The 24,676-nt window shown below is 46.1% G+C and overlaps 1 protein-coding gene across 1 annotated transcript; it reads left to right on the plus strand.

Moving 5' to 3' along the window:
• Positions 1-8,360: 8,360 nt before the first annotated feature.
• LOC128335713 (non-histone chromosomal protein HMG-14A) lies at positions 8,361-17,798 on the plus strand. Its single transcript, XM_053274391.1, has 6 exons — positions 8,361-8,926; positions 10,756-10,785; positions 13,363-13,392; positions 14,621-14,671; positions 14,929-15,072; positions 17,090-17,798. The coding sequence occupies exons 1-6, from the start codon at positions 8,912-8,914 to the stop codon at positions 17,135-17,137; spliced, it is 318 nt and encodes a 105-aa protein (XP_053130366.1). The 5' UTR covers positions 8,361-8,911; the 3' UTR covers positions 17,138-17,798.
• Positions 17,799-24,676: the final 6,878 nt, after the last annotated feature.

The following is a 24,676-nucleotide window of genomic DNA, read 5'->3' on the forward strand; positions in this document are numbered from 1 at the left end:
ATTGTCTTTTTAATTACCAAAATTAGCTCAGGATATTTGGTCAGTTCAGAGAGATCTCAATCTTATCTTCTGTAAACTGTTATCTTGAGGAGGGGACAAAGTCCAAAAGCAAATCTGCATCCCAGATGTGCTACCCTGGTCCCAGAAGGTGTTAAAAGTCAGCAATTAGTGAGAGGGAGTTAGTTCTATTTGTGTAAGACATTATTTCTTGTATACCTCTATCTAGTGTGTATTTGCAACAAAAGAATATTCAAAGTAACATCAAAAGGGTAAGCATGAGTGAGGCAAGTTAATCAACACATTTAAGGCAGAAGCATCCTGTTACTGGACAACAGGTTAATTTCAGCAGTGTGAGACTGGTAATTAAGCCTGACCCATTGTCTCAGTGAGTTTCCACAGATAACCAATGCTAGATTCCCCTGCCTCTACAAATCATTGACCAGGCAGTCATGAGATTCACCTCCAGTTCAGACATCGAATTGAACTCTTAATATAAAATAAATCAGACACAGGCCTATATTTCACATGCTTCTGAGTTGGTACCTCTGGTTCTGATATGTTATAGGCCGTTCATAACAATATCAACTGAAGTTCATAAAAAGAAGTCCTGGCCATAGCCTCAACCTGAGAAACCAGAGTGAGGCCTGGGTCCAGAAGCACTCCCAAGCTACAGACCTGTCCTTCAGGGGGCGTGCAACCCCATCCAGAACAGGAAGATCTATTATGTTCCTCAAAGTATGACCTCTTACCATAAGTACCTCCAGCTTGTTTGTATTCAATTTTATTATCCCTCATCTAGTCCATTACTACCTGTAGACAGGCATTTAGGGGAGTTATGCCATTTCCAGATGATGATGTCATGGAGAAATAGATTCTTTGTTAAATACTTTCTATATATTTATTTCTCCTGGGTGTGCCATGGAATGTGCATCCCAGCAAGCCAGCTGATTGGCTGAGGCACAGGCTCCAATGGTGGCGGCAGGCTAGCCTGCTGGGACTGGCTGGCACTGTGACTGGGAGGCAAGTGGCGGCTGCGGAGGCCAGTGGCGGGCCGCAGAACCAGTACTTGGCCCTGGCTGTGGAGGCGAGCCGGCAGTGGGCCCAGCTGTGGCGGCGTAGCAGCAAGCCGGCTCGCTGGAAATGGCTGGCTCTGGGAGGCAAGTGGCGGGCCGCAGAGCCGGTACTCGGCCTGGCGATGAGCCTGCGGGCCCAGCTGCAGAGGCGAGGTGGTGGGCCGCCCGCATAGCCGCCCGTGGAGCCAAGGCGCCTGTGGGAGGCCGGGGCAGGAGAACTGGGTGGCGGAACTTCCCTGTTTGCTGCTCGGGAGGAACGGCGGCGGCAGGCGCCTTCTTGGCTGCCCGCCACCCGGTAAGGGGGGCCTGGCCTGTGGCAGCGGAGGTAAGGTACTCAGTGTAGGGAGGGGAGGGGAGGGCAAGAGGGAGGGGGGAGTGGGAGCAATAGCAATAGCACTTACATTTATATACCGCTCTATAGCTGAAGCTCTCTAAGCGGTTTACAATGATTTAGCATATTGCCCCCAACATTCTGGGTACTCATTCTGGGAGGGGAGAGAGCAAGGGGGAGGGCAAGAGAGAGAGGGGCAGGGGGAGGGCAGGAGAGAATTGGGTGGGAAGGAGGGCAAGAGAGAATTGGGTGGGAGGGGAGGGGGCAAGAGAGTGGGGTGGGAGGAAGGGGAAGAGGGGCAAGAGAGTGGGGCAGGAAGGAGGGACGGGGAGGGAGGGAGAATGGGGCAGGAGGGAGGGGGGAACAGCTGGTCTCAAAGAGCGCACAGATACTCTGTGCAGGTCAGCTAGTTATAGTTAAATCCCCTGATGGTTTCATGTAGATGCTAAAAAGCATCGGAGATAGGATGGACCCCTGAGGGACACCATACAACAGTTGTTCTCTAAAACGAGAGCTATCTCCTAACAACACCATATGGAATCTACTGGAGAGACAGGAATGGAACCACTGCAGAGCAGTTCTACCTATTCCCAAATCCCCGAAGCTATTCGGAAGGATACCATGGTCGATAGTATCGAAAGCTGCATAAAGGTCCAAAAGAACCCACACACTTCCTCTGTCCATTCCTTGGTAGAGATAATATATCAAGCTGACCAAGGCTGTCTCCACACCATAGCCTGCTCTAAAACCAGTTTGAAATTGATCTAGATAATCAGTATCTTCCATAACTGTCTGAGGTTGATCAGCCACCCCACTCTCAATTACCTTGCCCACCCAAGGGAGGTTGGAGACTGGCCTATAATTATCCATCACCAAGGACTCTAGGGCAGGCTTCTTAAGTAGTTATCACAACTGCCTCCTTCTAACATGGAGTCATCCTGTCCTCCCTCAGTGAGGCATTCCTGCTTTGGGAACTTTGGTTGAAAAGTGATATATAAATACTTCTTGTATTCATATTTATGATGTCAACTTGGCCATCTCTAACAGCCTCCCTACTAGATGTTAGAAGCCACGTTGGGCATGGACCCAAAGGACAAGTGGTAGGCCGAACAACTCCAAGGGGCCTAGAGACCAAACAACTCCTCAGGAGTCACATCCATTCTAATTGAACCAGAGGAGTTACTGGACACCTCTACAATTGACCCCACTGTAACTGTGAAATCCAGGTTGGCTTGACTGCGAGATATTTTATTTGCAAAAAAGTTGTTAAAGGCATCACAGCTGAGCAGGATGATGAAAGATCAAAATCTAAATTCAGAGAGGAGGAAATCTGAGTTAATCCCCTCACAACTCTAAACAATTCCGCTGGATGCGAACTTGTGGACACAACACATGCAGAATAGAATCACTGCACGTATTGCCACAGAATAAGCCTTCAAATGGGCTTTGTGTTGTCTTATCAGATTCAAGTCAAGTCTTCCTCCACTTATACTCCAGCCTTCCCCCTTGCCGCTTCAGCTCCTGCAGCTGTTCAGTATACCACAGAGCCAGTTTCGAAGCGGAACAGAGAGGACGTTTAGGGGCGATAGTGTCTACTGCCCTGGTAAGCAACCTGTTCCAGGTATCCATCAAAGCATCAACAGAATCACTGGCAGAACCAACTCTAAAACCCTCCAAGGCCACTTGGAATCCTATAGGATCCAGTAGCCTTCTTGGGCAGACCATCCTAATAGGTCCTGCACCCCTGAGGAGGTGGTTGTGGCCACGAAACCAACCTTAACCAGATAGTGGTCCATCCATGACAATGGAGACAATCTAGCAGTCTCCACCCACAGAACACCACCCTGATCTGAGCAAAAGACCAAATCAAGAGTGTTACCAGCAGAGTGTTTTGGCCCCGTGACCAATTGGGATAGGCCCAGAGTAGTCATGGCCACTATGAACTCCCGAACTGCACCAGACAAGCCAGCCCCAAAGAGAACATTGAAGTCACCCAACACCACAGGCACATAGGAAACTGCCATATACTGAGTCAGATCATTGGTCTATCTAGCTCAGTATTGTCTTCACAGGCTGGCAGCGGCTTCTCCAAGGCTGCAGGCAGAAATCTCTCTCAGCCCTATCTTGGAGAAGCCAGGGAGGGAACTTGAAACCTTCTGCTCTTCCCAGAGTGGCTCCATCCCGAGAGGAATATCTTACAGTGCTCACATGCGGTCTCCCATTCAAATGCAACCAGGGCAGACCCTGCTTAGCTAGGGGGACAAGTCATGCATGCTACCACAAGACACAGCTCTCCTCTCCAACAATATAGGTGTTTCCCATAGTCTGGGAAACATACCAGCGGGGATTCGGACCAGCAACCTCTGGATTGCTAATCAAGTCATTTCCCCACTGCACCATTAGGTGCAAAAGCCTCGGCGACAACACCATAAAAGCCCTGGGAAGGAAGCTCTCACTGCTGCCAATGAGAGCTCCCCCTGCCCCGACCCTGGGCAAACAGCAGCTGTAGGAGACTACAATCCAGACTGCTAGTGGCAGGGGAAGAGGATTATCTGCCTCTCCCACATGCCATGACCCCAGGGGCGTAACTATCATAGGGCAAGGGGAGACAGTTGTCTGGGGGCCCACTGCCTTGGGGGCCCCCTCAGAGGCAAGTCACATGACTGATGTTCTGTTGTGGCACATAGTGTAGATAGATAAATAGATGGATGGATGGATGGATGGATGGATGGATAGATAGATAGATAGATAGATAGATAGATAGATAGATAGATAGATAGACAGACAGACAGACAGATGATTTTACTATGCTTTTTGGTACCACTATTCAGCCTCATTTAAGATTTATTTGCTTCATGAGCTGAGCTTCAGTGAAGTGGGGTGCATTTTATAATCTTGTCTCTGGGCCCACTCCAACCTTGCTACGCTCCTGCATGACCCTGATCCATAGTGAAGCCAGATCCGGCTTCTATTTACTAGAACACTAGCTTGTTATATGCTTAAAGCAATGACAAATTTAACACACAGGCAAGGGTCTTTTCTAATCCTTCCAGCTGAGATTGGGAGCTAGGGACTGAACCTAGGGATTGAACCTAGCAGAGATATGGGTGCTAGGGATTGACTCTGGAATCCGCTTCCTAATGAAATTAGTTTCCCCTTCTCTGCATGTTTTTAAGAAGGACCTGAAAGCATACCTGTTTAGACAGGCTTTTAGTTTATAGTTTTAAAGCTTCGGGTTTTAGAGTTTTTATTTGTATTTTTAATTGTTTTAATTATATTAATGTTTTAATGGTTGTTTTTAGATTGTGAACTGCGCATGGACTTTTTTGTATGGGGCAGTATAGAAATGTACTAAGTAAATAAAATAAATAAACCTGGGATTTGACCTATAGAGAGCATATGATCTACTACTGAGCTATGTAGGGGATTTATCTGGGATTTGAACTTTAGACCTAGAAAGCAAGCTCCATGCCTCTCGACCAGGGATTCCCAACCTTGGGTCCACCCCCCACCCCCCAGACGTTGTTGGATTACCATCAATCACTCCTGGTCACAATGCCTACAACTCCCACAATCCCGTCACAATGGCCTTTGACCAGTGGCCGGGGCGATGGGAGTTGTAGTCCAACAACATCTAGCCTGTGGATAGAAAGGTTGCTGCTGTACAGAAGTATTACATGCAATGCAACTGTTTGTCTTTATAATGCCACAAGACCATCCCCACAACAGCTTCCTCCTCTGCAGTCAGTCCAGTGTCATCTAACAGTGGTGTCACCAAATTCTGACAGAGGTCTTTTATACCTCTGTCATCCCACATCCAGCATGGTGTAGTGGTTAGAGTGCTGGACTAGGACCGGGGAGACCCGAGTTCAAATCCCCATTCAGCTATGATATTTGCTGGGTGACTCTGGGCTTGCCACGTCTCTCTCAGCCTAACCTACTTCACAGGGCTGTTGTGAGGAGATACCTAAATATGTAGTACACTGCTTTGGGCTCCTTGGAGGAAGAGCGGGATATAAAAATGTATAAATAAATAAATAAATAATAAGCCCTCCCTATGCTACAATAAGAGAAACAAGCACCCCTTTCTAGATGTGCAACTTACATTGCACTTGGCTACCCATGAGCTCAACAAACGATGGTACCTTTTCATACATACTCATAAGCAGGGGTGTAGCAAGGTTGTAGTGGGCCCAGAGACAAGATTTTAAAATGCCCCCCCCCATCACTGAAGCTCAGCTCATAAAGTAAATAAATCTTAAATGAGACTGAATAGTGGTAACAAAAAACATATTAAAATTTATTTTATACATATATATAATCTCCTATGTTCCACAACAGAACATCATCCTAAATTATTATTTTTTTAAAATTGTAAATTGTGGACAATGCAAGTCATTTAATGGTACTTGAGAAAGACATGCTGTTCTGGTGGCTCCAGGTCTTAAGACTCACATCAATTTCAGAGGATGAATACAATTGAAGGAAGCCTGGGCGGGTGCGTGGTTGGAGGATAGGAGTGTGCACGGACCGGTCTGGGGCCATACAAAAGGGCCGGTCCGGCAGGGGGGAGTGTGTCTTTAAGGGCGGGGGGTAGTACTTACCCCCCCCACTGCTCTTCCCCCTCCGGCACTGGACTTTCCTAAAACGTTCTTGGGGCGGCAGAGTTCCTCCCTGCTGCCCCTGCCTCCTCGTTGTCTTCAAAGTTAACAAGCAGAAAAAGCTGGCGCCACGCATGTGCCTGTTGCGGCGCATGTGCCCGTCGCCGCTGCCAGCACGCGCGCTGCATATGTCACAATGATGTATGCAGCACTCGTGCGGTGCGCGGTAGTACTTACTCCCCCCCCCGCCCTTAAAGACACACTCCCCCCAGTGCCGGACCACGCCTCCGTGGTTCCGTGCACATCCCTTCTGGGGGAGTCAGTCATGTGACTTGCCTCTGGGGGGCGGCCCAAGGCAGTGGGCCCCCAGACAACTGTCTCCCCTTGCCCTATTATAGTTACTCCCCTGCTCAGAAGCACTCTGTTCTTGCATGTTTTTAATTTAATTCCAATTAAGAAAAGACACTGTGTATCTCACAAACCCTCACAGGTCCATTTATAAAACAAACAAAACAGAAATATTTTGTTATTAATTGGTAGCTTCTTTTTCCACATTAAATGGTGTCCAACATGCTTCACAATGCATAACATATGCAACAAGAAATAGGAAAAAATCCCATTGACACACACACATCTTGGTAACATCCCATTTCAATTAAGAATTTCCTTTTCAAAGGAAAGGTCCCATAGCATTGCCCCTGAGCTTCTTTTTTTGAAAAAGAAAGGAAAACCTATATATGTATATGTATGTTGGTAGAATAAAGTCATATACAGTCTAAGATGCATTGCATCCCACAACCAATTTTTCAAAATGAAAGCTGCCAACCGTGGCATAGGAAGTACATCCCATTCAAGTCTGCAGCTGATTCATAATAATGCTTACACAGAATTGGGACCTGCTCCCAAGCACATTTAGCATAGCAGTCTCACTTCTAAGAAAAAGGGAGCAGTTAGAATTAAATGGGTCTATTTTCTCCCCAGTTTTCTGTGCTAAGCACCTTTCTCAAAAGGAACCCGTCAGGGTCGTAGCACGGTTGGAGTGGGCCCAGAGACAAGATTTTAAAATAAGCCCTCCCTCCCTCACTGAAGCTCAGCTCATGAAGTAATTAAATCTTAAATAAGGTGAATAGTGGTAACAAAAAGCATAGTAAAGTGTGTGCGTGTGTGTGTATACATACATACACACATACCTATGTGCCACAATAGACCATCATCCTAAATTATTTTTAAAAAGGTTTTGTAAATTGTGGACGATGCAAGTCATTCAATGGTACTAGAGTAAGACATGCTGTTCTGGTAGCTCCAGGTCTTAACACGCACATCAATTTCGGAGGATGAATCCAACTGAAGGAAGCCCGGGCGGGTGAGCGGCTGGGGGAGTCAGTCATGTGACTTGCCTGGGGGGGGGCAAAGCAGTGGGCCCCCAGACAACTGCCTCCCCTTGCCCTGCTAGTTACGCCCCTGGAACCCCTGATGTTAAGGATATTGATTTGGGAATATTTCTCAACTCCTACTGTGTAAACACTAAACACAACTTAGGATGAATTGTACAGTAATGCCAATGCAACAGGGTGAAGGGGGTACATATTAACAGTGAAGAGGGACAAACATTCAGTTCTCAAGAACTTTGCACCTAACTAGATATAATGATAGTGAAGTGTGTCGTTTTAGGGGTACCGAGGGGAAGCTTGAGGAGCAGCTCCTCAGCCAAATCTTTTGCGGGGAGAGAGAAATAGGTTTTGGGTGGAATTCAGTAAAATGAGGAGGGAGTCTTCAAATGCTTGTAGTGGCACCTGCACCCCTGCGTGGTTCGAGAGCCCTTCCCCATCACTCATTTGATGGCATAACAAGATTATCCCCTCCGCCCCCGGGGAAAATAAATTCAGGTAGGGAAACGGAGGGATCTATCAGCGCCGCACTGGGTAATATTGTCCGATCAGTAGTGGCGAGAGCGCGAGATGCCAGGCCCCAGCCGCACACCTCACCCTACCAGCTGCACCCATCTCCTCCCGCCCCCCACCCGGGAGAGAGCCTGGGCAGCCATATTGTTGGCATTCTGGAAAGCACAAGGAAGAGACACAGGCGCACTGGCGGCCCCCAATCTCGTTCGTTCCTTGGATAACTTTCAGGGAACTTTCTGCCCTCCTGGGAGTAAAAGGAGCCGCTGCAAAACCACTGCGTTTGCAGAGACGCTTTGCACAGCTAACAGCCGCGCGGCCCCTCCTTCTCCAAAATGGTTCGCTCCGGAGGGCATTCTTGGCAGCGAAGAAAATAAAAGGGACAGCCCAAGCGAAGACAGAGAGCGCTTCTCCATTGAGTCGTGGGGGGCGGCGGTATTCAGGAACCGTTGGCTGCGCAGTGTGCGTAAAAGCGCCGCCGTCCCTGGGTAGCGCGTCTCTCTTTTCCTCCCTCTGTGCGCGCGGGTGGCTGACAGCGTCCAACTCCGCCTCTCGTCCGAGCCCTACCGCCACCGCCCCCTCCCCCTGTTCCTGCCTGGCTGCCCCCATTGGTTGCGGAGCGCATCACTCACTGGCTGGACCCATCTCGCGCTCCCATTCATGCAGTTTGGTTGAGTGTTGGTGTATTTTACTGTTTGCAATAAAGAGGGGGGCAGCGGTCTTTTTTTTTTTTTTTTTTTTGGTTCAGTTTCTGTTGCTGCAATTAACTCTTGGGCTCTAACACAGTTTTGCAAACCCAAACAACAACAAAAATTGTACGTTTTTCCTCTCTCCTGTTTTTAAACAAAGCCTTTCCAAGAGGGTTTAAAAAAAAAAAAATCTTGGGCTTTTGCGTGTGGTGGTGCTTTTTAGTTTAAAAAAACTGGGAAGGGGGTGGCTGTATTATTTATTTTTAAAGACACCTCGCTCGCTCTTTCGTTTTTGCAACCACCTGGTTAAGGTTCAACTATGCCCAAAAGAAAGGTAAGCGAAGCAACACAAATATGGTGATGCGGTGGGGGCAATGGAGGGAGGAAAGCGTATGAAGCCTATTTGCAGGAGGGGGGGAGAGAAAACATGTCTTTGATTTTTGCGCGCGCGCGCCTATGTATGCATATATATGTGTGTGGATAGATATACATATAGTTTTGGATTTTCGTGTGTGTGTGTGTGTGTGTTTTGATTAGCAGTGCATGCTGTAAAGTAGAGCTGAAGCTGGAAGCAAAGCGCTTGGAGAGGGATCGGGGTTATCCAAACCGTGGAGTTTGCGCGGCTCCCTTGCAAAGCGAAGACTGGCCGCTCTTTCCATGCTGGATTACACACAGCCATAGTGGTGGTGGTGCCCTTATGGAGATCACAGCCTCCCCCCTTCCCCGCGCGCTCCAAAAACGCCACAACCCTCGCCATCTCGTTGCCCTCAGTCTCCCTAGTCATTTTTAAACGGGAGTGGGGTGGGGGTTAGCTCGGTTTGGGCTGTTGCTTTGCAAGGTTTGCAGCCAAATCGGGGGCTTTCTCCTACGTTTGCCTTTGTTCTCTCTCTCTCTCTTTTTTTTTTTTTTTTGCCCTTCCTTCTACTTCTTGTCATACCAGATGGTCGTGCAATGGTGATCCGGAGCCATTAGGCGGCGCAGAGTTTTGAAACTCCTTGCTGGGAAAAGACAGATCTCTGGTCAGGGATTTCGGATCTTAGTGCACAGAACTTTGGCCGGAAGCGGGACTGGCCTTTTTTAAAAATTAAGCATTTTTAACTTTTAATGATGATCTAATGCTCCGTGCATAAAGGTGTTTTAGATGTTTATTGCTTAGGATTATTGTATCTATAAATGCATTCGTGCACGAGGCAGAGATCATTTTTTGTCTTTTTAAAAATTAAAATCTGCTATGATCCAACTTGCAGGGAGAGATTTTTCCGCGCGACTTCCTCCATGCGCAAAGGCGTAATCTAAGCAGTGGTGATTCGGTCCTCCTGCCCTCCTTTCTGGAGCCTGGCTTGGTTATATCACGCAGGAGACCCAATAAATGCATCCGCGTCCTTGCAAAAAGCCCACAACGACCTTGTTGCAGAGAGAGGACTTGGCGGGAACCCCGATTTTTTAAAAAAGCCGAGCCGCCTTTGGCGCCATGACGTAAAGCAAAAGGAATTGGGAGCTGAGGCATTGTGGGCGTTGTAGTCTTTTTAGTAGTGTGGAGGTGAACTAGGAATGGTGAAAGGCCTGGTTTGCAATGCACTAATAGTGAGTAGGGATGTCAGGCCAACTCTGAGTGAAACTGTTCCTGGAGATTCCCCCAGTCGCCCTCATCTAATATTTTTTTACACTATAAAACCAAGATCGCTTTTAGTAGTCACATGGAGAATGATGCCATTTCCTGGAAAGTAGCAGGTATATTTATTAATTTTCTTCCAAGACTGGCAATATCTATTGGACAAGAAGTGCTTTGCTTTTAATCAAACAGTACATAGTGGAATGTTACCGTAGCTAGAAAAACACTTGTATGAAAAATTGCACTTCAGTGAATTCCAGGCTATGCAATGTTAACTGGCAGAATAAGCAATAAATCCATCTGTGAAAAGTCTAAATTGTTTGGGTTCGTTCTTTATTGTCTCTGCATGCAAGCCAAGTTGCAGCTGAGAGGGCATCCTAGTTTTGAACTTCATGCTCAAATAGTGGCCACTGATTCAGTGTTTAACAAGCCTTTCCATTTGGGAAAGTGTGATAAATCCCTAAGACTTGCTTGCCAAAGCATTTGGCATTTCACAAAAATAAAACAAAAGCAAATTATGTACACTTGGTGTTTTGTTTTGTTTTGAACAGGCCGCAGCTGAAGGTGAGGTAAAGGAGGAGGTAGGTTTGTTTACATCATATCTTTATGCAACATTCACCCCTGCTCTGACCTTCTTCTCGTTTCTGTCTCTGCCAGTTCACAGGGGGCTCTGCAAAAACTCAAGTGGTTTTAATACTGAAGTTCTAAACAAATGGGGCAGGGACCAGCAAGCAGGTGCTTTTTAGAGAAGGGGCCATAACTCAGTGGTTCGTAGGACACACGCATGCAGAAGGCGTTGAGTTCAATTCCAGGTAGGGCTGGGGAAATCCCCTGCCTAATCCCCTGACATTCAATGTAGGCAATACTGAGCTAAATGGACCAATGGTCTGCTCCATATCAGGCAACATAATACCCTGTTTGTTTCAGTGAGAAAGTTTAGTATGTCCTTAACCTTTCCTGGGAAATCAGTGGGGATTACAAACCAATTTTAACTGGTTTTAATGGGACTTACTCCGTGGCTAGTATGACTTGCTTAACTTTTAGATACTGCCTATTTATGTTAGGTCTAAGTCAGATTGGCTTCAGTGGAGTTTAGTTCCTAATACTGTGCGGAGAGTGGTAGCCCTATGCTGATTCCTTCTTATGCCGTGAAGTGCAGAAAACTTGCACTTTACCATCCATGTCCACTGACTTAAACATCTGGTTTGTGGAATTTTTTGTCTTTGCGTTCTGTTAAGATGTGTAAAAATGGGAACTGGACTGATAGTATAATTTAGAGATGACTGTGCATGGTGCTGGGAACCACTTGGTGTCATGGCCGTAGAGCCTGCCCAGTGAACTTCATTTTCTTTTGCTAGCCTTGCAGGAGTGATGTATAGGGATGGAGCTGAACTGGACCCTTGTATTCGTTTCTCTTAAATAATTGAGGCATGGAGCTTGCTGAAGAATAAGAGGGACCTATAGCTGTTTGTTGCCATAGTATTCATGGTCCTCCATTGACTGAGATCTGGTTGGCAAGGAATAGAGACAGGCCCTTTTCAGTTGTGGCCCCTTAGTTTTGGAATGCCCTCCAAGATCAGCTTTGCCATGCTCCCTCCCTCAGGATTTTAAAGAAATGTTTTTTTAAAAAAACACACACCCTTTTTTGGAGAGGATTTTTAGTTGTATTCTGTCTCTCCAGTAGGCTTTTAATCTGTAAATTTGATTTTAACGGAGTCTAGTTTTTAATTTAATTTTATACTGTTTTTATCTGTTCTACTATCTTGTGAGCCATATCATCCTGGAAGGGCAGGATACAAATATTTTAAATAATAGACTGCTGCCTTTTCTAAGGTTAAAGGCATTAGTTCTAGCCAAAACTGCTCAGGTCTAGAGCAAGATCTTGCCTGTCATGTGTAGAGATATTGAGGCATACAGTGGAATACCATAGATACATGTGCACACACCACCCATTCCTAGCCACCTCTCTCCAGTGTACCAGTAGAACCAATTGAGGTTTGCTGGTGGCACGCACTTGGACAGTACACACTTGGAAATGCAAGCAATGTGTTTGTGCAGACTACGTGCATGTGCACTGGTAGGAATCAGGGAAGTCAATCAATCAATCCTTTATTACAGTCACAGATCAGATAGAAATGATTTTTGATGAGCTCCTGGCGAATTTTACTGGCTATTTAACAGAATTTAGCCACATTATAAGATCTTGAATCATTCTGGTCTGTTAAAAGATAACTGAGATAAAAAGAATCTGTACAACCTAGATGACAGCTAATACAAGGTGTTATATATGCCATATATCTCAGTAAAATTGGCAATAAAAGAGCACATGTGCCGGTGTTTCAATCTCTCCCAAGAACAAGTATGTTCTTTGTAGGGTTTTTAGGTATCTCCCTTCCAAGACTGCTGTTGTGCCTGAATCAGGGAAGTAAAAACACTTCTGAAACTGCAGTCCAATACTTTTCCCAATTCTTTACTTCAAGTTCAGCCCTCTACCTGTTGGACTACAATTCTCATGATCACTGGCCACTGTGGCTGAGGATGATGGGAGGTGTGGTCCAACAACAGCTGGAGGACCAAAGTTGTGCAGCCCAGCTTTACTGCATAGTGCAGGCTTCCCCAAACTGCGGCCCTCCAGATGTTGCTGAACTACAACCCCCAGCATACCCAGCCACAATAAATTGTGGCTCAGGATGCTGGGAGTTGTAGTTCAGCAACATCTGGAGGGCCGCAGTTTGGGGAAGCCTGGCATAGTGTTTGTCTCAGCCTGTACTCAGTACTAGATTATACCATATTTACCCAAATAGAAGATGACCCTGAAATTAAGATGACCGCCTTTAAAAATATGAGTTAAATATATGGTATACTATTTATCCAAATGGAAGAGGGCCCTAAATTCAAGACTGTCCCCCAGTTTCTAACATCAAAGAACTTGGAAAAAACCTAGCTTTAGATTCAGATAAATAAAGTAATTTTTGCTTTCTGCATAACAACACTGTCTATTCCTGTGTGTGTTTAGTTGAAAGCAGATCCCTGCTAACTACCAAGTATAAGTGCAGAAGACTGCATCCTTCATTTTCTGTTTTCATTGTTCAATTAATGATATTTTGTTTCCGAGCAAGTTGACTTTCAGTTTAGTAACTTGTCTTCCTTTTGTGCAGCCAAAAAGACGATCTGCTCGATTATCTGCTGTGAGTAGCTCTCCTGGTTCTTTTATTCCGTCTTATTATTTACAAACTCTTCACAAATGACTTGAGAGTCTTTAAGCTACAAAGGTTCGAATCATATCTGGAGAAGGGACAAGTGTCTCTTGAAAGCTAGTATAGTACAGTAAGTTAATCCAGGCCTTGACAAAGTTTCTTTGGGTCTAGGAGTCAGCCCCAAAAGATGGGAACCAGACAATGGACACTTACGAATATGACAAATATTTATATACCACTTTTTAACAAAAGTCCCCAAAGTGGTTTACATAGATATAAATAAATTGAAATGGCTCCCTGTCCCCAAAGGGCTCACAATCTAAAAGAGATACAGAAGAGAGACACCAGCAATAGCCACTGGAAGGATGCTGTGCTGGGGATGGATAGGGCCAGTTGCTCTCCCCCTGCTAAATAAAGAGAATCACCACTTTTAAAAGGTGCCTCTTTGCTTGACAAAATTAATGGACGTAGTAATGGGCATAGTGGAGGGGAAGCATAAATGATCTTTTCTTTTCTATTTATTTATTTATTTGATTTCTATACCGCCCTTCCAAAAATGGCTCAGGGTGGTTTACACAGATACCATTTACAAGTATCATATCTAGAACAGAAACAGGGCTGCCTGGGACAAATACAATTTAATTAAATAACTCTGCCATGGAATATCTTAGTCTAGGTGCCATGGTTAAGTTTCTGGGCACTATGGCTCCCTAGCGCTTGGGATTTGTCAAGCCCTGAGTTTGTCACAACTAACTTGTCTCACTAGTTGTAATAGTGCTTAATCGTGACTAACCTTTTTGGTTAATAATAACAGAAATAATCTCAGCATTGAGGTTAGCCAAATCATGCACCCCAGATCCCGAATCTTTGCAACATTTTATAAATCATGCAGATTTACTTATCATACCCTTGGCGGCCTATCTTTTCAAGCATAAAAGCTTAAAAATAAAATTCTAAAATTAAAGCATATTTCTTGGAGTCTAGTAAAGCTACCTGAAGGGTTAGAACTGCTATGTTTCATATATATTTTCTAGTTGGAGAATGGAGGTGGGCTCTCTTACTGGAAGACTTTCAGTTGAGGCTGGACAGCAGTCTCTCAGGGAAGTGCTAGCTGTCCATTTCCTATATTGAGCCAAAGGTCAGACTAGATGACCTTCCAGGTCATTTCAATTCAGATTCTGTGCTGCTCTTTAAATGCATCTTTATGCTTTTCTTGCAGAAACCTGCTCCTCCTAAACCAGAGCCAAAGCCCAAAAAGGCAGCACCTAAGGTAAATGTCAAAGACCATGTGTTTCCTTGCTTTGAGAGAATCACTGCAGTCTAGCAATCACTCTTGCTTCTCCAGGAAATCACTTGTATAAGAGTTAAAACAAGATCACTGAAATGGCCTGCCTACCTGCCAACGTTACTTCTTCTATTCCCCACTGCCACCAGGAGAGTTGCCCCATAGTCAATGAAGGAGGCAGTGCAAAACATTGAAAAGAAAATACAAACTCTTGTTAAATTTTTATGGCATTCCTCTGTCAGAAAGAAAAAGGAGCAAATGACAAGAAAGAGGACAAAAAGGTAGCATCAAAGGGGAAGAAAGGAGCCAAAGGAAAAGAAGAAACTAAGCAGGAAGATGCTAAAGAAGAAAACCACTCTGAGAATGGAGATACCAAAACTAATGAGGTAGGAGACCCTGCGGCTCTGTCGGTGCAGACCTAGCCAACTCAAAACTAACTTTCAATAGTATGTGGTACAGCCATCTCAGAACTCAGATCCACACACCTAGCTATATCCAGCTATTACTTGTGCTTGTTCTTAAATCTGTTGGCATGTGATTCTTGCTGCTTCCAAACATTTGTAGAGCTCCGTATAAAGAGAACTGTTCTCCGTTCCTCTGTCTCCAGCTTAATATGAAGCCAGAGATGCTCCCCGCCCCCACCCTCGGGGTTCTCTAAGGTGCAGAGAACTTGGAGGAGGGCAGAGAGCTTGCATCATGCTAGAATTGGGCAGGCAGTTGCCAGGAAAAGACTCCTGGCTGGAGACCTGGTGACCACATTCGTAGAACTCTGCCAATACTGTGCCTTTTCAACATACAGGAAGACTTCCATGTATGTGGAAAGCTAGCATCTCAGGTAGAAGGGTTCTAGCCTAACCTGGAGCATAACCTCTAGGAACATAGGAAGCTGCTTTGTACCAAGACAGACCCTTGGTCCATCTAGCTTAGTATTGTCTACACAGACTGGCAGCGGCTTCTCCAAAGTTGCAGTCATGAGTCTCTCTCAGCCCTATCTTGGGGATGCCAGGGAGGGAACTTGGAACCTTCTGCTCTTCCCAGAGTGGCCCCATCCCCTGAGGGGACTATCTTACAGTGCTCACACATTATTATTATTTATTATTAGTTTGATTTCTATACCGCCCTTCCAAAAATGGCTCAGGGCGGTTTACACAGAGAAAAAATAAATAAATAAGATGGATCCCTGTCCCCAAAGGGCTCACAATCTAAAAGAAACATAAGATAGACACCAGCAACAGTCACTGGAGGTACTGTGCTGGGGGTGCGTAGGGCCAGTTACTCTCCTCCTGCTAAATAGAGAGAAATACTGCATTAAAAGGTGCCTCTTGGGCCAAGTTAGCCCATTCAAATGCAAACCAGGGTGAACCCTGCTTAGCTAGGGAACAATTTGTTTGCTACCACAAGACCAGCTCTCCTCACATGAGGTGCTAGCTTTTCACCTGTAGGTAAGCATTAAAACATGCAGTCTTCTACCTGCACTGTGTGGTTTTTCTGAACATTTGCATTACCTATGCATTACATTTGCATAGTTCAGTGGGACTTCGTTTCCTAGTACGTATCTGCAGAATTATAGGCTTCAGAGAAGAAAGAAGCCTGCTGAAGAGGCTGGAGATGGCTCTTGGCCTTTGTTTTATGCAGCTGATGGGGATTAAGCCCATTGTATCTTGAACTGTTTCTCTGCTGTGCATATATGTAAAGATACATTTTGGCACACGTGATAATACAATGAAATAAAGCTAAGTAGGCTGGGCTTTCTCTTCTCAATTTTGGTTATATACATTCTAGGTTGTGATGTGGATATATTGTGCTTCTGCTATTTTTCCAAAGTGGTATTTGTACAGAATTTGATGATATGAGAGAAAAACAAGATTCTAGCCCTGAAAGGACTGCACCAGACTGAACCCTCTGCACCCAGCCTTGAGTGTTGGGTTTTGTTTTGTTTTGTTTTGTTTTGTTTTTGCTAAGCAAGCAATGGTATTGAACAGCAATCCACAAACTTCATCTTCACTCACTAGCCAGCCATTATTTGTGGTTGCACGAATCCCCTCTTTTATCTCAGATCTGTTCTGGCACAAAGGCAGAGGGCTTAGGAGAGGGGATGAGTCTTCTGTCATTGGCACTGCGATATGGACATGGTAAGAAACAGGGGGAGCCTTCTACTGCTCAGAAACTATTCCTGCTGTTTCTTATCTTCTAAAAAATAGCACTGGAACTGAGACTGCTGGTGAGGAGATCTGTGTAGTACTGAGTGTCCTGCTCACTAGAGGGCTGTGGGCACTTGCCACTGGCAAGCAGGCAAATGGGTTTGTAGATGCCTGTGCATAAGCTAATGATGTGGAGGTTTGGGGGTGGATAGAATGGGATTTGTTGTGGTAAAAATAATAATTTCAGTGTTTTCCCGGACAGGCACCAGCTGCTGATGAATCTGACGACAAGGAAGTCAAGTCCGAATAACAATCTTAGCCCTGTTTGTTTTCCATCATTTGGTATCCGTACCTCCATACTGTATTGTTAAAAGAGGAATATTTTTATCAACTATTTTATAAATGCAGGTTTTTTTAGCATGGATTTAATTATGGAGCATCTTCATCTCAGTTATTTGGGACTTAACCCAACAGAAAAACAAACTGTTTTTAAAATTTTGTGATTGTCATAGTTTGTATGGTACCTGGAAAGAATCGGTGGTGGTAGCTCTTGACTTCTGTCGGTATATAATCCCTTTGTGTGTAAGTCGTACAGACTTCAGCTTTTAATTTCGCCCTTGTTAAGTGTTGTACGGTTTCTTAACGTGGGGAGGTCACACACACACAAGCTAATTGCGTCAGACATTCCGGTGGTTGTGTGGGGTTGTTTTTATAAAGAAGGCGAGATATTTTCATGAAAAATCCTAAGAAGCTGGAAATCTTGTTGTATCCCAAATGTAGTTTTATTTTGTCACATTTTGGAGAATAAGAAGAATTAAAAATGTAATCATGTTTTTAAAATGAAATGCAAAAACAAATCTTTTTTTTAAAAAAGGAGTGTGAGGGTGAGAAATAAAGGGGCAGGATGACTGAATATACCCACTGTTAGGAATTTTGCTGGATTTATCTTAATAAAAAAAGACTCCTCAAAACCCTGCTGTGATCTGCTTATGTTGTCACTGTGTGTGTATGCACCCAGCACACTCTCCTGTGATGGGAGGCAGAAGGGCTGACCTCTGTCCATTATAGTCTGTTGGCCAGGGGTCTAAAAATGTCCTAATCAATATCATTTAGAGTTACAAGAGCTGGCCTTGCAATAGCGACCATTAATTGTCCCTTTTGCTAAGCAGAATCTACCCTAGGTTGCATTTGGATGGGTGATGTACAGTGCTGTATGATATTCCCCCTTTAGGAAATGGGGCCATAGGTTAGTGGAAGAGCATCTCCATGCTTGCATGCATAAGATCTCACATTCACTTCCTGGCATCACCAGGTAGGAATGGGAGAGACTCCTTCCCGAAGCCTTGGAGAGCCACTGCCAGTCAGTGTAGATGTTGCTGAGTTAGATGGACCAATGGTCTGACTGTAAGGCAGCTTCCTATGTTTTAATGTAGTAAATGTGGTAATGTTTTTTGGATAGCCACAGTGGGGAAGCATCTTGCCTATGGAACAAGAGGCTGTTGGTTCAAATCCCCACTGGTGTGCTTCCCAGACTGCCTAGTAAATATATATTTGTAGTCACCTCTATCATTCAGCAGCAATATAGGAAGGTGCTGGAGGTGGATGCTCACTTCAGTGACAAGGGCAAAAGGCTTCATAAGAACAGCCCTGCTGGATGAGGCCCAAGGCCCATCTAGTCCAGCATCCTGTTTCACACAGTGGCCCATCAGATGCCACTAGAAGCCTACAGGCAGGAGTTGAGGGCATGGCCTCCCTCCTGCTGTTACTCCCCTGCAACTGGTACTCAAAGGCATCCTGCCTTGAGGCTGGAGGTGACCTTTAGCCCTCCGACTAGTAGCCGATGATAGACCTCTCCTCCATGAAGTTATCCAAACTCCTCTTAAAGCCATCCAGGTTGTTGGCTGTTACCACATCTTGTGGCAGAGAATTCCACAAGTTAATTATGCGTTGTGTGAAAAAGTACTTCCATTTGCTGGTCCTAGATTTCCTGGCAATGATTTTCATGGGATGACCCCTGATTCTAGTGTTATGTGACAGAGAGAAGAATTTCTCTCTATCCACTTTCTCCACACCATGCATAATTTTATAGACCTCCATCATGTCTCCCCACTGTCTTTTTAAAAAAACTAAAAAGCCCTAGGTGTTGTAGTCTTGCCTCATAAGAAAGCTGCTCCAGGCCCTTGATCATCTTGGTTGCCCTCTTCTGCACCTTTCCCAGTTCTACAATGTCCTTTTTTAGATGTGGTGACCAGAACTGTACGCAGTGCTCCAGGTATGGCAGCACCATAGTTTTGTATAAGGGCATTATAATATTAGCAGTTGTATTTCCAGTCCCCTTCCTAATGATCCCTAGCATGGAACTGGCCTTTCTTCTTCGTGGTCTCTGTGCATCACACTTGGGTTATGCGGCTGCGCAGCCAGCAGGTTCCGGAAACTTCCATAGCTTCACCCTTGAAAGCAAAAAAAGGTGAGAACAACGACCCGCTCTGTAGGATAGGACCCAGTATACCTCAGTTTTTCATTGACCACCACCAGAGCAGGATCGTGAAATCTTCCTCTGGCTTTGCCCTTGGCAATCTCTACAGTCTAATCTTACCTTTCCTTCTATTTTATTCCTACCTTTCCTCACATTCCTTTACTGTAAGTTATCTACCTTTAACTTGGTTTTGCGTGTTTATTTGACAGCGGTTTCTCTCCTCCCCACCCACCCGCAGCGGGCCGCAGGGCGCTTATGGCCGTTTTGGCTAAAACTGCATTCAAACATTGTGATAGCTGTGCAGCTAAAATCCCCACATCAGACGGCCACGCTAAGTGCTTACCGTGTTTGGGGGAGATGCACAGGGTCGATCTCTGCGGGGTTTGGAAGTCCTTCACGAGGCAAGCCTGCCGGAATTGGGCATCCCGTTCAGCAGCTCTCACGTGGGAGCAAGCACTCCAAGCGAGCTCAACTGCAGCGGCGAACCCCAAAGCAGAGCAAGAGACTGTTATTAAGGGAGTGGTCTCTGCACAGACCCAGTCCCTGCTGTCGGAATATAGAGCGTTCAATCCCGGCTCCAATAGGGGCGGCGGCTTCCGAGGCCATGCCTGCACAGGGCGAGATCCTGTAGGTTCCGACGTCGGGCCCGATACTTCCTCCAACCCCGGTGCTGCTCTCAAGGCACTCTCGCAGGCCTCGTGTCATCATCCACCCGCTTGGTACCGAGACAGCCTGGGGAGCTGACTGAAGAGAGGGGCATGGCGGGCATCAGCGCTTGGGACCAGGGTGCACAGCCTACCCCCAAGAAGAAAAAGAAACCAATGAGGCCGGCTGAACCCGAGAAAGCAGACAGCATGTAAAACGAACCAGGCCCACGGAAGCGTAAGAAGAAGAAGAAGCATGGGCCCAAGTCTCTGACTCAGCCCTTTTTACCTATCTCCCATCCGATCTAGGGAGGAGGGGTCCTCGAGCACGGAGCTTCTGATTCAGCCGCTAGAGCAGCTGGTGCAGCGAGGAGCCTCTTCGGAGGACCAGGCAGGCCCCTACGCACCCAGATCTTCCAGTGACTCATCTGAGGACTCGAATCCACCAACTTCCCCCCCTCGAAAGCCGAGAAAGCCTCACCGACTGCGCCCTCATTGGGATTCTGATTCCCGTTACAGACCAGACAGGCGCTTACCTCACTGGGTATACGAATGTTACAGCGATGAAGAGGACCAATATTTTAACCCCTCCTGCTACAGGCCTTGCCCAGCGCCCTTTCCAGGGGACTATACCTACTATAAGTGGCGGGATGGCAGGAAAAGATCACGCTCCTATTCGGGTCCTGGAACGGACTCGCCACCTAGCCCAAAGAGACACCCAAGGAAACAGAAAAAGAAGTCCAAGAGATATAGCTTTCTGGCCCTTGAGCCCTCAAATCCAGACAAGGAACCCCCGTTGCCAGCGGCTCCTGTGCCTGTACCACCTCTGGCGGGACCAGTTGTTCCAAATGTAGAACGCCCAATTCATACCGATCTGCAACCCCTGGATGCTCTGGCTATCCCGAAAGGAGAGCCAGTAGACAGCGACAACACGGGGGCAGATCAGCCTGATGGTGCTGCCTCAGCAGAACTTAAGAACTATGCTGAGTGTTTGCTTCGTATGGCCACCTTGCTTGGCTTGGATACCTTGGATCCCAGCTCACGCGATGACCCTATTTTTTAACTAATCCAACCGCAAACTACGGGGCCAGTCGCTCTTCCTCTGATATTGACAGTTGCCCAAATCATCAAATCGGCTTGGGAAAGGCCAGCGTCGGCCCAGCCCAGCTCCAAGAAATTAGAGAGTATGTACAGGGTGCAGCAGCAAGACACCCACTATCTCACTAGACACCCCATCCCTAATTCGGTGGTGGTTGAGTCTGCGCAATCGAAATCAAAACAGCAGCTGCTGTCGACTCCTTCCAATAAGGAGGGCAAAAAGCTGGATGCTCTAGGGAAGAGTGTTTATTCTGCATCAAGCCTTCTCCTGAGGGTGGCAAATCACCAAGCATACTGGGCAAGGTACCAGTACTTCGTCCTAGAAAAATTGGCCCCATTTCTGAGCCAGCTTAGTCAGGACCAAAAGGAGGCAGCCACCACCCTCCTTCAGGAGGATGCCCTAGTAGCTAAGCAGCAGCTACACTCCACAAGGCACTGTGTGGATGCAGGCCTGTCTTGGATCTTCAAGGTGCCAAAGGCCTATCTTGGACCTTCAAGGTGCCAACTTGTTCATTTTCATCTCTGGATTTGTCTGGGGTGAGAATTTTTGCCATTTAGTAGTGCATATCTCTCATGGATCAATATGGCTATAGCCTAGGATTCACTTCCTTCCTTCTGCTTGGTCACCGTAGGAACATAGGAAGCTGCCTTATACGAAGCTAGACCCTTGGTCCATCCAGCTCTGTATTGTCTACACTGACTGGCACCAGCTCTCCAGTGTTTCAGGCAGGAGTCTCTCCTAGCCCTACCCAAAGATGCCAAGGACTGATCCTGGGACTTTCAGCAAGGGGCATAAGCACTGAGCCTCCACCCTATTATCATCTTGCACAGGGTCTACATTATAGCATCTGTCAGGGTATCTTATTTCAGCCTCTGGAACAACTAAGTAGTGAGTGTGGATGCTGCTTCAATCATATAGGCAACTCATTCATCAGAAAGATCATCTGGCTTTCTAGGAATTTCCACTGGTGTTCTAAACAGCATGCCTGCAATGAGAATTTCTTTGCCAGAACTATGACTAACTGTAATGTTCTATTTTTGCAGCTGAGGCAAAATTTATTGAAATCTCACAGGTGTCTTTGATGATATTGCCTCCAATGGTTTATGATCAGACTACACCTTCACAATAATCTATCTATCTATCTATCTCTATCTGAAATTTCTCTATGAATAGCCTAGTAGCTCTTTCTAAATCTAAGCAGAATTCTCTTTGGCTTCTTTGAGGGCTTGCGCTGCACATGTGTCACCAACATGGAACAAACAAAGCTCTTAAGCTACCTTTGGAGGCACTTGCTTGACTCAGGTCAAGCAAGTGCCTCCAAAGGTAGCTTAAGAGCTTTGTTTGTTCCATGTTGGTGACACATGTGCAGCGCAAGCCCTCAAAGATTGGTTTGCTAAGGGACTGCAATTTTGGAGGTCACAAAATTGGAGGATTGATACATTACAAGGCTCTTATCCATCACAATGTATGGTCTTCTGCTGACCACTGTCAGACTGTATTGTTGCATAGCAGCTATGCTAGTGGAGGCAGGGAGATTCATCTGGGATGTATTGTGCAAAGCCTCTGCAGCGCCTTTTTTGGCCTGGGGAGGTGCTGTGTGGGTGACCACCTCAACTTTGCCATCATCTTAATTAATCTTTTACACTTTTAAATTATTTTAACATTTTTTGTTTTAAAATTTCTGTATAATCTCTCTATATAATTCTCTAAGGCACACCCATGGCTAATCCCATTCGTGGCAGCTCTTGTGAGCGTTCACGCACAGAAGCACCATGGTGATTGGGCAGTGGAGATTCCATATGCAGACAGGGAGGAGGAGGAGCCTGTGATGGTTAAGAGGAGAGGAATCTATCTATATATAAAAGGATAGTGGGCAGGGCTCTTGCGGAGAGAGGGGTGGTGAGGGAGGAAAGAGCCCCTTCAGCAGGAGGCGGCTGCCACTGTGTGAATTAGATGAGGAAAGAAGATGAACAAGATCTGTTAACCCAGGGAGAGAGAGAGGGAGGGAGAGAGAGAAGGGAGGGGAAGAAAGACAGAGGGGAAGAGTGAGTGGAGAAGAGAGAAAGGGAGGGGAAGAGAGAAAGAAGAAAGGGGAAGGGACGGGCCTGAGCCTGTCATTGGCTTGAGAGGAATGAGCGGCGGCAGCAAGGAATGGCCCAGTCAACCACTGCTGTTGTTTGGGGCTACCGAGGCCATTGGCGGAGGGAGGGAGGCAGGCCAGGGACAGGCCCGGGGAACGAGCAGCCATGGTGGTGGTGGTGGCAGTGAGGAAGGGCCTGGTCAACCGCTGCTGCTGCTCCTGCTCCTGTGGGGAGGAGCAGGGCTTGGGTGAGGAGGTCCCTCAGCAATGCTGTATCTGCAACCAAGAGGGGTGAGGGGGATGGAGGAGGAGCAGGAGTATGCTCAGGTGAGGGTGGAGAGATCTCTGAGGTGAGGGGGCTGTGGCAGGGGGTGAGGGGAGCAATCAAGTACTAACATGCAGATGCTCTGTGTGGGTTAAGCTAGTATTATATAAACCACCCCCAGCTGCAAATGTAGGGAGGTATAAGAACATGCAAAACATACATCCAAATCTGGCCTGGCCCCCTTGTGCTGAACAAGTCTAACAAGTAGTTGTAATGAGACACTAGCACAATATCTTATACAAATAAGCAACTGGAGCTGCACATGCAGGAAGCTGAAAGAAGAAGATTTAAACGCAGGGTTCATGGAGATTGATTTGATGGCATAGCACATCGGATTCTCCTGTATGAACAAGCAACAGGAAATGGTTTGACAGGTTTGTGCAGCTCTGTGATTGCAGCATTTTCATTTCCAAACTATTTTATTTCTGGTGTTTCTTTAACCTCAAGATCTGCATTGCCGACCGACATGCATGCATTCATTTTCTCCCTCTCTTGCACCAGAAACTTTGTGGGTTCGATCAACATCTTGGCTGGGTTGAGATCTAGAGTCTGTACTCATTGCAGCATTGTGTGACAAAGCCCCCGTTATGTCACAAACTTGGAACAGAGAACTTTTGCAGCTGCTCCTGTAGCAAGATGGAGATTTGGATTAGGATCATCATAATGTTTAAAGAACACATTTTTGCTTTCATTCTTCCAATGCCATTTTCATTTAAATTTCCAAGGTGTATGCTAAAAAGCATCAAAAGTAGACCAAAGTGAAGTAATGGAATGAAGCTGCTTTATCCTATTTGTTTATTTCCCTTCTTTTCAAAAGGGGGGGATACCTAAAGGGGAAGAAATAGCCCCATTACTCTATATATCTGCTAGTGGCTGTAGTGAAGCATGAAAAGCAAGGCACACTGTCACAGTGATGGCAGATGGCATTTTTAAAAAAAGTGAGCAGGGATCAGACAGACTCAAACATTTGTTCCATTTCTGGCCTCGGTATGGGCTGCGGTCATAATTAGTCCAATAGCAGAGTGCAATTAAATTGATGAACACATTTTCTCCACCAGCTCACTCATGGGGAGGGCCACCAATTTCATTTATTTATGTTTCCAGAGAAACAACATGAAGTGCTGGGGGTGACAGGCATCCTGTTTCCTCTGCTGGGGTTTGATACCGATGAATATTCTGCATTTGGAGAAGAGATTTCACATCCCTCCCCTAGTCCCCAGGGTCA

This window comes from Hemicordylus capensis, chromosome 11 (assembly GCF_027244095.1).
Source record: "Hemicordylus capensis ecotype Gifberg chromosome 11, rHemCap1.1.pri, whole genome shotgun sequence".
In the NCBI taxonomy this organism is placed as follows: domain Eukaryota; kingdom Metazoa; phylum Chordata; class Lepidosauria; order Squamata; family Cordylidae; genus Hemicordylus; species Hemicordylus capensis.

Excerpts from the sequence above, each read along its gene's own strand:
- LOC128335713 (XM_053274391.1), top strand. Across the intron at positions 14,672-14,928 it reads CCAAAAAGGCAGCACCTAAG|AAAGAAAAAGGAGCAAATGA; the intron begins GTAAATGTCAAA and ends TTCCTCTGTCAG. Across the intron at positions 15,073-17,089 it reads GAGATACCAAAACTAATGAG|GCACCAGCTGCTGATGAATC; the intron begins GTAGGAGACCCT and ends TTTCCCGGACAG.